The sequence below is a fragment of the Ailuropoda melanoleuca genome, chromosome 10, assembly GCF_002007445.2.
Source record: "Ailuropoda melanoleuca isolate Jingjing chromosome 10, ASM200744v2, whole genome shotgun sequence".
NCBI lineage: Eukaryota > Metazoa > Chordata > Mammalia > Carnivora > Ursidae > Ailuropoda > Ailuropoda melanoleuca.
Window position 1 is genome coordinate 34,522,673 of NC_048227.1, and position 12,411 is coordinate 34,535,083.

At 42.3% G+C, this 12,411-nt stretch overlaps 1 protein-coding gene across 1 annotated transcript in view; it reads left to right on the forward strand.

Moving 5' to 3' along the window:
- Window positions 1-12,411, forward strand: part of LOC117804084 (ectonucleotide pyrophosphatase/phosphodiesterase family member 7-like) — a 33,200-nt gene that overhangs the window by 19,929 nt on the left and 860 nt on the right. Inside the window, exons 3-4 of the mRNA XM_034669575.1 lie at window positions 5,607-6,233; window positions 8,167-8,404. Coding sequence (XP_034525466.1) covers window positions 5,607-6,233; window positions 8,167-8,404 — 865 coding nt within the window. The remainder of the gene's footprint in view (window positions 1-5,606; window positions 6,234-8,166; window positions 8,405-12,411) is intronic.

Below are 12,411 nucleotides of genomic sequence, written 5' to 3' on the forward strand. Positions count from 1 at the left end.
TGTTACTATCATGCCCACTTAACAGGTGAGTAAACTGAAGCACAGAGCAGTGCCATAACTTCTCAAAGTCACAAAGCAAGAGGCAAAGCTGAGATTTGAACTCACTCTGGGTTCAGTAACTTTTTTTTTAAGATTTTTATTTATTTTATTTATTTGACAGAGATAGAGACAGCCAGCGAGAGAGGGAACACAAGCAGGGGGAGTGGGAGAGGAAGAAGCAGGCTCCCAGCAGAGGAGCCTGGTGTGGGGCTCGATCCCAGAATGCCGGGATCACGCCCTGAGCCGAAGGCAGACGCTTAACCGCTGTGCCACCCAGGCGCCCTTGGGTTCAGTAACTCTTAACTCTTAACCATAACATAATATTTCTTCCCTGGCCAAAACATTTAGCTGTGGATTTCATAGTGAATCACGTATTTGCCTCGCTGCTAGGGAGGTCTGGGCAGTCTTCATTAATTCTCTGTTCAAAACCCAGGGCCTCTCTAGTCTCTTGCTACAGTATTTGTTCATTGGCATGAGGCTTCTGGTAGCATTCTTTCCTGTAGTTTTTCTTATTCATGGTTCTTGTCTCATTATCATTTATTTTCAGGACTTTGTTTCCTTCTGTTCAATTCATAATCAGAGTGTTCTTCCTCTTTGCTGAATTCATAAGTGGTTGTGCAAAAACAGGATCTGGTGCAGGGCCAGACGACTGACAAGATGCCATGCATTTGGCAAGTGAAAGTCAAGCTGGTATATCTCATTCTACCACTGACATCTCCTGCCATGGGACAGGGCCACTGGTCAGCTCCCCAAGGAGCTGGCAGGAAAGCTGCTGCAATCAGAGCAAACCTGTGGCCCCAGGTCAGCCCCCCCCAGTAACAGCATACCAACTGGCCCTAAATGTCATTCAGGGGCCCATCTATATTACCAGGCAGGACTATAGGGGAGTGGCCTGACCTGTATCCATCACTGGGAAAATCCATCCTTCTCCTGAGTCTCTTCCAGGAGGGCTTTGTGGAGATTGATGCATTCACCTTTAATGGGACTAAAATGTTTTCCTTCCATAACTCTAACACTGCCAGAGTCCATCAAGATATATAAGAATTGACATGCCTTGTGGATGATGCCTAAAAGATGGGATTCCTGGCCACCTTTGCATCCATTACTCACAGTCCAAGAACGTATCCACACTCCAGCAGGATTTCACTAATGGTCAGGGTATGAATGGAGGGGCTCCATTTAGAGCAAGCTCAGATTTTAAATGAGCATGCCTGATAACTGAACGTGATTAATGGCTGAAGTGGTTCACCAAGTTCAGAAGTCCTAATCCTCAGAGAAAGGCAGGCAGCCATGACTTCAAGACCTAGGAAAACCATGAAAACCTAGAGGCATGTTTCACCTCTCCATGAAGGAGCTATAGAGCGCATTAAGGAGTGAAATGGCAGGGGATGATCTGAGTGAGATCCTCATGGCTGCCAAGAGTCTGTATCAGGACCATGGTAGGCAACAACCAGGAGGGGATTTGGAGAGAGGGTGGGGAGGGCAGCTAAGGTTTTCACTGTAAGCCAAGTCTCCTAGACAATAGCTTCCAAACTTGGAAGAGCTACGAGCAAGATGGTGCCAGCTGCTTCTGCCTAGAGCATTAATAACAAGATCATTCATCCCAATATTGGCCCAAAACAAATCTTTATTATGCATCATGAAGGTTCTAAGAATAATAATCTGACCTCCAAAAGTGTGCGGGAGGGGGAGAAAACAGAATCTTGGCTGTCTGGCTCCTTCTGTTCAGTGACTCCTCTGGAGCACAGAAAAGCAATGAAAACACTCAGAATCAACCTTGACTTCTGAATTTCACATACATGGAACCTATCTCTTTCCACCAAATCACTTTCTAGAAGAAGGAACTAACTCTTTTCCCTAAATCACTCATATTCCCCAACAAAGCACAACCATGATGAAATGTTCAAGGGCCTTCCTAAAACGTGCACCTTGTGCCATTCACTCTGTCCTAAAGGAAGAGACAAGACAAAATGCAAAACCAAACTGAAACTTCTATTCTAATGATTAGTTCTGAGGAGTTTGATAAACTCTGTACAAAACCAAAGGATTTTGCCTATAGGAAGTACCAACTCTTGTTTTAAAAAAGCAACTTAAGAGTAATAGCCACATTGATGCAACACTACACTAAGGGAGAATAATGAACCTAATAAAACCAGCGATTTTCCAATTGCTATTGCTACTGGAAACACTGATTATGCTAATTAAAGGGTAGAATAGTAAATACCCACTCTTTTGCATCCAATTAAGTGCTCAGATTATTTCTCAGAAGTATTTGTTGAAAATAGCACTTTTGATTATCACGGGTCCCAAATAAACAGAGTCATGTGTGCGTGTGTGTGTGTGTGTGTACACACTCAAACATACATTTCTCTCTGAAGCTTGTTTCACGGAGCAGTATAACTCTTAAAATCCCTATGGGCCAAAGTGAAAAAAAATCAGAGTTTCCTAAGACTACAGCTTGAGATATCTTTAAAGAAGATATATGTTGAGAACACAGCACAAGAAGACAATTTCAAGCTGGGAACATCTGAGATTTCACATGCAAAACATCAAGAAGTCAACTGGATATGCAGAGCTGCCTAAGTCCCTCATAATGTCAATGTCCGTTTATTCTAGATAATAAAATAGCTAGTCAAACTATGTTCTACAAAATGTTGAAAGTTTTATCCTTCCAGCCAATTCCATACTTCAGAGCAAAGTCAATTTATATGTAAGTTAAACAAAGTACCATCGCTAAAAACTGAGAATTATGAGTAATGCCAATCAGAAATGCAATAAATAAATATTAGAGGATTTGCAAGTTAAAGCAACCATAGAAATTCTATTATCAGAAATGAAAATGTGTTGCCTGAAGAGATTACAAATAAGATGCTAGAACCCAACAAAGAAAGAGCTTCTGTAACTATTTCCATAAGTTAATCAGGAGTAAGGAATAGGATGGGCTTTGCACCCACAAAAGGAGATGTGATTCATGCATTCATTCAATATGCATTTAACCAACAATTACCACCTACTCTGAGCCAGGCCTGTTCTAGGTCCCAGGAAAAGAGTGGTCAATAAAATCAACAGCCCCTGATCTCATGGAACTCACATTCTAAGGGAGGGAAATAGACAGTAAACAAGAAACACATTAAGATAATTTCAGAATGGGTAAAGTGCTTTAGAGAATATAAAACTAAATCACATGATAGAAAATGAAGGCTGGAGGGCAGAGGGTACAATATTTCACCTATAGCAACGGATAGCAGAGCTTCTGGAGCCTTGCAAAGCATTTAGTATTAAGACTTCTATCTTGGGCTGCTTAGGTGGTTCCATCAGTTGAGCATCTACCATCGGCTCAGATCATGACCCCAGGGTCCTGGGATTGAGCCCTACCTTGGGCTCCCTGCTCAGCAGGGAGTCTGTTTCTCCCTCTTCCTCTGCCCCTCTGCCTGCTTGTGCTTGCTCTCTATCTCTATCTCTCTCTCTCAAATAAATAAAAATCTTAAAAAAAAGACTTCTATCTTATTTCAAGCTTCCAAAAAGCCGAGCCTGAGGCAGGGATTTGGTGCATATAAGGCCTTGAGGGAGAGCTCTCAGCAGATGGGAGTGAGGTAAACTGACAGGGCAGGGTTTGAAAGAAAGTAAGTGAGTTGTGGTTGCAGTTAGAGACCAGCTTCAGCTTAATCCCACAGAGAGCTCTGGAGCATGAACTGAACCCCCATGCTATCCCAACCTGAGGCAAGGAAGCTGGTCTTTTGTCCTCCCATCAGTGAATCACTGGCCATAGGCAGCTGGGAGTGAAGGAGCAGGATAGAATACCTTCCCAAGTGAGGCAAGTTTTGGCCACTTGGCTGAAGGTAATTTTCCAGAACATGGACCAGCTGAAGCGAATGTAAGTGCACTAGCCCCATAAGGGGATGTGGATAGAAAACCAACAGCATCCCCTACAACCTCCAAATTGCTTTCCTGCTTCTCTCTCTCAAACAGTACATTGGAAGTTTTGTCATTACTCTCAGTTATACTTTTCCGCTCATTTGTTAACCAAATAGCCACAACCCAGGTGCCATTATCCCAAAATTCTTCCTGGTCATTTATTCTCCACACCAAATCAACATAGTGACACCACCACCATCCTTGGTTCTACTAAAACCGATAAACTTTTATGTTTTTGAGGACATCCAAATCATGGGTGATAGAGGAAGTGTCACAGTACAGCCTTCAAGTTAATAGCTTTGCCGAGGCAAAGGAAAGTACTTGCTCCCCAAATAAGCAGGTCATTCATTCATTAAACCAAAAATTCATTGAGCCCCAACTGTGTGCCATGTCCTGGTTGCGGAGTTGCTTTGCAACAACAGGACTTATTTAGTGAGATGTGTCCATCTCATTGTTAACCCACTGGTGAGCACACATAAAATTATTTTTTTCCTAACAATTTTACCAAGCTTTGTCAACAACCACCTTTCTGCTGGAGAGATCACTTAAGAATTTTTGGCGGGGGGGGGCGCCTGGGTGGCACAGCGGTTAAGCGTCTGCCTTCGGCTCAGGGCGTGATCCCCGCGTTATGGGATCGAGCCCCACATCAGGCTCCTCCGCTATGACCCTGCTTCTTCCTCTCCCACTCCCCCTGCTTGTGTTCCCTCTCTCGCTGGCTGTCTCTATCATATAAATAAATAAAATCTTTAAAAAAAAAAAAAGAATTTTTTTTTTTTTACTTTGCAATCATGTGTGTTTTTAAAACAACCTCATTTCTGGTCCAAAACTTTCCTCTAGCCCTTACTCCTCCTCCCCAGAAGTCCCAAGACCAAATCTCATTGCCTCTGACGGTGACAGGGCCCAAGGCTGAACCAACTGCTGTGGCCAGCGGATGCAGTGTCCTCTGATTGGCCAGGCCACAACTACATCCCACCTCTGGAGCCTGATGTGAAAACAACACATCCCAAACCAGATGTGAAGCAAGGGCAGAGTCTCTAGGGGAAGTCAGGGTTCTCTGAACTAGTGGAGGGGGAATGGGTGCTGGGCGGGCAAAAATGTTAACTGTCCACTATACACATCGGGGAACTCTTTATGGTGGTTTGCTATATCTGGAGGCAAAGAAAAGAGTGCCTACCATATGCCAAAACACAGTCCCCAACAGTTTATCTTAAAGTTATCTGGCTTAATCCTCATAAAAATAACATCAACTTTTTGGCATTTTACATGTAGAAACACTGAAGCAATAAGAGATTAAAGAATGTATTCACCATCACCAACATAGAAAGTACCATTTTTCCTCCATTCCAGGAACTTTTTTTTCATTTTGCCATCTCTGAAGTTGGAATGCATCTTATAATCAGTGGAGTGTCATGGTTTAACTGGCAGCATTTTTCTTCTAGTACCACATAAAATAATAACATGTCTTGCAATCAATGGTGTTACAGATTCGATGATATCCTGGTGAAGCCAGGAATGAAGTCCAATCCCATCTGACTCCAAAGTTTACATGTTCTCTACGCCTCTTGACTAAGGGACATCAACATTCAGGCTTCACTTATTATGGAAAAGATATGAGAAACAGCGCTGATAGAATTTTCTTCTTGTGTTTGCAGGGGAGGAAGACGGCATCATTTCACTATCCTGGGGGAGGTGCAAAGTATCAAGGGGAGGCTGTCCAGCGGTCCCTGGTGGAGTCTTACACTCACCCAGACAGCAACGAGACAGAGTGGAGGGAGAACATCGATATTGTCATGAACTGGTTCACTAAGGAAGACTTTGATTTCGTGACTCTGTACTATGGAGAGCCAGATAACATGGGACACAAATTTGGGCCTGAGACAGAGAACAGAAGGGTGATCATTCAGCAAATCGACAGAACCATCGGCTACCTGGTGGATGCCATTGAGAGGCACGGCTTGACCAAGCACCTCAATGTCATCATCACATCAGACCATGGCATGACCACAGTAAAAAAGAAGCCCAACGTCACTGAGATCCTCTTGACTAACTACATCAAGTTCTGGGACTTGGTCAAGTTTGATATTGTGGACTATGGTGGCTTTGGGATGCTTCTGCCGAAACCGGGACAAGAGGAAGCTGTTTACCAAGCGCTGAAGAATGCACACCCTCATCTCAATGTGTACAAGAAGGAGGAATTCCCAGAACGTTTCCATTTTGCTAAACACAAGCGGGTCCTGCCAATCGTGATGTATGCCGACTCTGGTTATAACATCAATGGGGTGAGTTGATTCTAAAATGAATAAAGTCATCTTGGGTCTGAGAGACAGCCTCTAGAGAGAAACAGTTCTGAAAAAAATTAAAACATAAGTTGTAATCCACTAAGTGTTCCCCATCCCCAAACCCATATCCCACCCAACCAACCCTGTCCCATGTCACCACTATGCAATAATAATGACAAACATCCCTCCCTGACCAAGGCCCTGTCCAGAACTGTACTAAAATTTTAACATGAGTTATTTCATTTCTGTTTTCCCAGCCCCTAAAGATACTCTTATCTCCCCCATTTTAATGAGGAATAAACCAAAGCTAGAGAGAAGTGATTTGGATTAGAAGTATAAGGCTGAAGTTTGAACCCAAGCCTGTGTGCTTGATCATTATGCACAGATCACTAGTAGATTCACCAAAAAAAACCCACCTGCTGGTTCTTCTTTGCACATATCAAAAATAATAATGATAAGAATAATAAGTAACCCTGTTCACAAACAAAATTATACACAAATGCTCATAGCAGCATTATTCATAACCAAGAAGTAAAAACAACCCAATTGTCCATCAGTTGATAAATGGATGAATGAAATATGGTATATCCATACAATGGAATATTACGTTGCCATTAAAAGGAACAAAGTACTGATACATGTTATAACTTGAATGAACCTTGAGAACACTATGATCACTGAAAGAAATTAGATACAAAGGACTACATGTTGTATGATTCTATTTAAATGAAATGTTTAGAATAGGCAAATCTATAGAGACAGAACACAGATTGGTGGTTGTCTAGAGCAAGGGGAGATGTCGGTGGGGGGGAAGGGGAGTGACTGCTGAAAGATACAGGGTTTCTTTTTGGGGAGATGAATGTTCCAAAATTGATTGTTGTGATAGTTGCACAACTCTGAGAAAAATTTAAAAATCATCAGATTGTACATTTTAAATGGGTACATTGTATGGTACAAATTATATCTCAACAAAGCCGTTATGAAAAAATAAGCAAATCTAAAGAAGAAAATACCAAAATCAAGGCTAACTGTGAGACATAAGTGAGGTGGTCTGGTTTTTGTAAATTACCAACCAATAATTCATGGCAGAACAAAGCGTAGGTGATATCTAAACAGTACATGACAGAAGACCATCCCAGGTATAACTTGAAGAACGCTTGTCCTAGGCTACAAACAGGAGCTGAACATTATAAGCATGTCTGCAATCTATATACTCTTGTATTGCTACAAGTTCAGAGTATAACAGATATGGGAAAACTCATAAGGTTATTGTTTAATGTTGGTGGAAATAGTCACAGTAAAATGCAACAATTTATCGATATTTTGCAATCCCTCACACAAGCCAGAACACTGATAATGTGTGCCCAAAGCTAAGGTCTTGCCAAGGAGAGATTCAATAGTCACTGGCCTCTTTGTAAGCCTGGTTCATGACGTAACAAGTTGAGAGTGATATGAAGGGATTTAATGCAATAGTCACATTCCCAACATAACCAACCAGGTTTGAGGGAATAGGGAACCTTCTGAACTGACCGTTAGGCAGAAAATCCTTTGAGTCTCAGTGACTCTCACTGAGCTCACTTCTCAGATCCCCATCCACCTGCCTGCTTTGGTGTGCAGTGAAGTAGGTGTTACTCTTCTCTCTTCAGGATTAAGGAGCTTGCAAAGTACATGAGGCCATCACCAGAGGCACTATGTTTGAGCTTCTTAGTATTGTCAGTATTATCTTCTTGCTGTGTCCAATGGGTATGGTTTCTTTATTCTCTTTCTTAAAGATCTTTCATTCCTCCCTCTTCTCTTTGGCACTGCAGAGCAGTGTCCTTCCTTGTTATTTAAATTTTTAAAGATTTCCTGGATCTGACAAGCATGACAATAAGGGACAGTTTTCTTTCAGGGGATTGGAAACTAAAATGGCTTTTTTGTTATTATTTTTCAGCGACTTATAATATATTTCAACAAAGGAGATCATGGCTTTGATAATGTCCACATGGACATGAAGACTATCTTCAGAGCTTTTGGGCCAAATTTCAAGAAGAATCACCTAGCTGAGCCTTTTGACAGCATCCACATCTACCCACTCATGTGTAAGCTCCTGGCGGTTACCCCAGAACCCCACAATGGCTCCCTGGCAGTCACCCAGGAAATGCTTGTAAACTCATACGACCAGCAGCCAGGTGAGATACAAAAACAACCAACATAAAATTGATAGTGTGGTTTGTTCTGTCCTGAGAAAAGAATCAGAAAAGGAAGTGGGGGGTTGGTGGCAGAATCAAGCAGAATAATCCTGTTTCCCTGGCAGCTTCGGTGCCCCCAGTGCAAGATAGCAGCAGCTCTAAACAGATAACAGAGGAAGTAGGGAATTCCTCCACATGTTGGTGGCATTTCATATAATGCCTGTGGCAAAAGGAAGGCTCTCCATAGAAAACGTCAAGCAATAATCCTTCTGATCCTCAGAAATCACATGCAGTCTGCCCCCTGATGCCCCTTCTAGACACAGAAAAGCAGCCTTCCTTCAGCAACTCAGTCCTTGCTGGTGCCTGGAAGAAATCTGCTCACAGGGGAGGAATGAAGCCTCACCATTCCACTCACTGCTGAAAAAAGGGGGAAGGAGGTGGTTCCTGTAAATAAGTTTGCTAATTCTTAAGACTTCAAAATCTTAAATCTGGGTGATATAAAGAAAGAACGGAATTATCTCTGAGAATTCAGTTTGCAAACACTGGCCAGCTTTTGTTCTGCGGAGAGAGAACTAGACGCTGCTCAGTGATTTATTATACTTAAAACAACTATGCTCAATTAGAACGGAGTACAAAGGACACCCTTTTCCCTTCTTCTAAGCCACTGCCCACGATCTTCTTGAGAACTTACAAGAAGCAGGCCATTTTGTAGGAATCTAATTAAATGAATGACAATTCACCAAATTATTGAGGCTTCTTTTTTTTTTTTTTCAAGTTTTAGAGTTTTGCTTTAACTATTTGGTCCCTACCCCTGTCCCATAGCCCATTGGGAGCCTGGGGTAAGGTCTTTGACTGTCGTCAGTTATTGACAAGCAAAATGTCCTACCAACTGATTTTCAGTAAATTGGTTTTTAGCAAATTGGTCACTTGGCAAAGTGGTCATTAGGAAAATGGGTCATTTGGCGAATAGGTCGTTTAGTAAATCGGCTTTCAACGACTTGCCCTACAAGGTTTCTCTACAGTGAGCACTTTCTTGGGTTAAACGTACATTTCATTTTCATAATTAATAGTCACCAGAGCCTGGATGGAAAACTTCCCAGGGACCCAGGAGCAGCCAGAATAGCCTCTCAATAATCAGACTATTAAAATCCATCTGATATTTTATCAGGAGCAGAGACACAGAGGACATTGGCTCTCCAAAAGACAGCGTTTGGTCTCGCGATTGTCACAGGAGTTCTTGCAGTTCTGTTTGTTGCTAGTGTGACATACACAGCCATTCGTAGGAAAAAGAAGTGAGTGTTCTTTTGTTCTTTGCGTTTCCTGTGGTTAATCAGTGCACACTGTAATAATCCACTTCAACCACTTCCTGCATGCCAAAGGGGATCCAGCACTTTGAGAACCCAGCAACCAAGGCCAGCTTCATGACTTGTGACCTGAGCAATCATTCAAGGCCCAGGGCTCAGAAAAGCCCCCAACTTGGTTCAATAATCTACTGTCACCATTTCAGAATTCTTGATTTTTTTAACAAGGACCCTGCATTTTCATTTTGTACTGGGCCTCCCAAATGACATAACAGTTGTATTAGTTTTCCAGGTCTGCCATAACAAAGTACCACAAACTAGCTGGCTTAAGACAACAGATATTTATTGTCTCGCAGACCTGGAGGGTGAAAGGCCAAAATCCAGGTGTTGGCAGGGCCAGGCTCCCTCTGAAACCTGTAGGGCAGAATCTTTCCTTGCCTCTTCTAGCTTCTGGTGGGTAAGGTCTTTGACTGTGGTTGCTGGCAATCCTTGGTATTCCTTGGTTTATAGATGCATCATTCCAGTCTCTGCCTCCATCAACACATGGCCAACTTCTCCCTGTGTCTCTGTCTTTACATGGTGTTCTCTTCTCTTATATGGACACCAGTCATGGTATTTAGGGCCCTCTGTAGCCAGGATGACCTGATCTTAATTATATCAGCAGACTCTATTTCCTTTTTTTTTTTAAGATTTTATTTATTTATTCAATAGAGATAGAGACAGCCAGCGAGAGAGGGAACACAAGCAGGGGGAGTGGGAGAGGAAGAAGCAGGCTCATAGTGGAGGAACCTGATGTGGGGCTCGATCGCACAACGCCGGGATCACGCCCTGAGCCGAAGGCAGACGCTTAACCGCTACGCCACCCAGGCACCCCAGCAGACTCTATTTCCAAATAAGGTCACCAGTACCATAAGGTCCTAAGTACCAGGGGTTAGGACTTTCAAATTATTTTCCGGGGGGGGGGGGCACAATCTAATTCATAACACTGGTTCTGCCACCAACAAAGCATTATAGAGCCCTGGTGCATCTCTTTCTACATCTCAAGAATTACAATAATTAGACTGAGCCTCCTGCATTCCTTATTATACCCAACCCTGACCATTCTTCTGCTTTAACATAGCTCCTATCTCAACAGGACAGGAGCCTCCTGAACACTATAAACAGCCTAAGGAAAGTCAGAACTTTACTTAACCTTAACTCCATTACAAAGCCCACATTTAATGTAATTTATATTTGAACTATAAAAATTTCCTATAAGTTGAAACATGACCTATAAAAGTCTCTGCACCCTGAAGCAACATTTTAAAAAGAAATCAATTGGTCTTTTTCTACAGAAACCATTAGCTATAGGAAAGATAAAGGAAAAACTTCAAGGTACTGATTAAACTACCATACCCACAGCATAATTTCTAAAGAGCAACCATTCTATACAGTTAAAATGTATTAGGTGGTGGTGGTGGTGGTGGTGGTTGTTAAAAGCCTCAAATCCAGAAGCCGAATCTTTAATATAGCATGTGTATATACACATCCCCTCTTGCTGCTGTCAGGGGCCGTGGGATGTGTCCTAAAGCTTCTCTTCATATAAACACCCCCTGGAATTTTTAGTTTTTGTTTTTAGTTAAACGGCAGTCCTAATCTTCACTTACGCCTGAACACACACCTATGAGGTCCCTGGGATGTTAAAAATGCCTTCAGTGCCTTGATTCTTCCAGATTCAGATCTGAAATATATGACTTTATGACCTTTGTCCCTCCCAAGAGCCCACACACCAAAGTAATCTTCTGTGTGCAAGTCAGTGTTATGGCCCACTTGGGGTCCTTTCCCAATCTACATCCCATCTATGGCATCAGGAAAGCCTGAACCAGCCTAGATTTATTAATATCTTAGTATAACATCATACAGTATTACTTATGGCATTGACTGTACATGCCCTTTTGCTCCTCAGAAGAAAGGCAATTAATAGCTATTATATGTGTTAACAGAACAGGCCTAGTATTTATGAGTTTGACCCTTTCCTATTGGTTTTCATTGTCTATTGCAGGCAGAGAGCTGATCAAAACAGCCAAAGTGGACCAATCCACCTGGCCCAGTTCTGAAACATCATTCCCTTAGGACCAAGACTCAGCTGTGGTTGAGACTCATTGTTATATCTCAGGTGATTCTACCTCAGGATATTGTGACTAAGAGGATTTCTGCAACATCACACCCAGAAACCCCTAATTCTGTGTAAAAACAGCAGTAATCACAGTCCACCCTCTTTATTTAAATCAACAGTGTCAAGGGAATAAAAGACAAATCATTCTTATGTTGGATCCTGAGCTCACTTGGTGCTGGTGTTAGAACAACAGGTATGAGAATAAATGCATTCAGTTAGAATTAATTCTCCTCTCTTGTTCTCATACCTGAGCAGAGCTCAGTGTTTCTCATCTGAAAGGGGTAATAAGATTTAATCTGCCCCCTCATCTACCTCCTGCAAGTATATTTAGCAAATTAGCTCTGGACTTTTCCAAATGGAGTTTTATGAGAGATGTGCTAAAGTAAACGTTAGACGTTGAACACAGCTCAAATTCCAGAGGCAGCACCAGTGGGTTGCTGTCTGTCCTGCTTTTCACTCGAGATACAATAATGGCTAACCGAAATAATTTTTTTTCTTTTCTTCCCCATCCCCACCACCCCCAGCAGCCCTCTTACTCTCCTTTCACATTC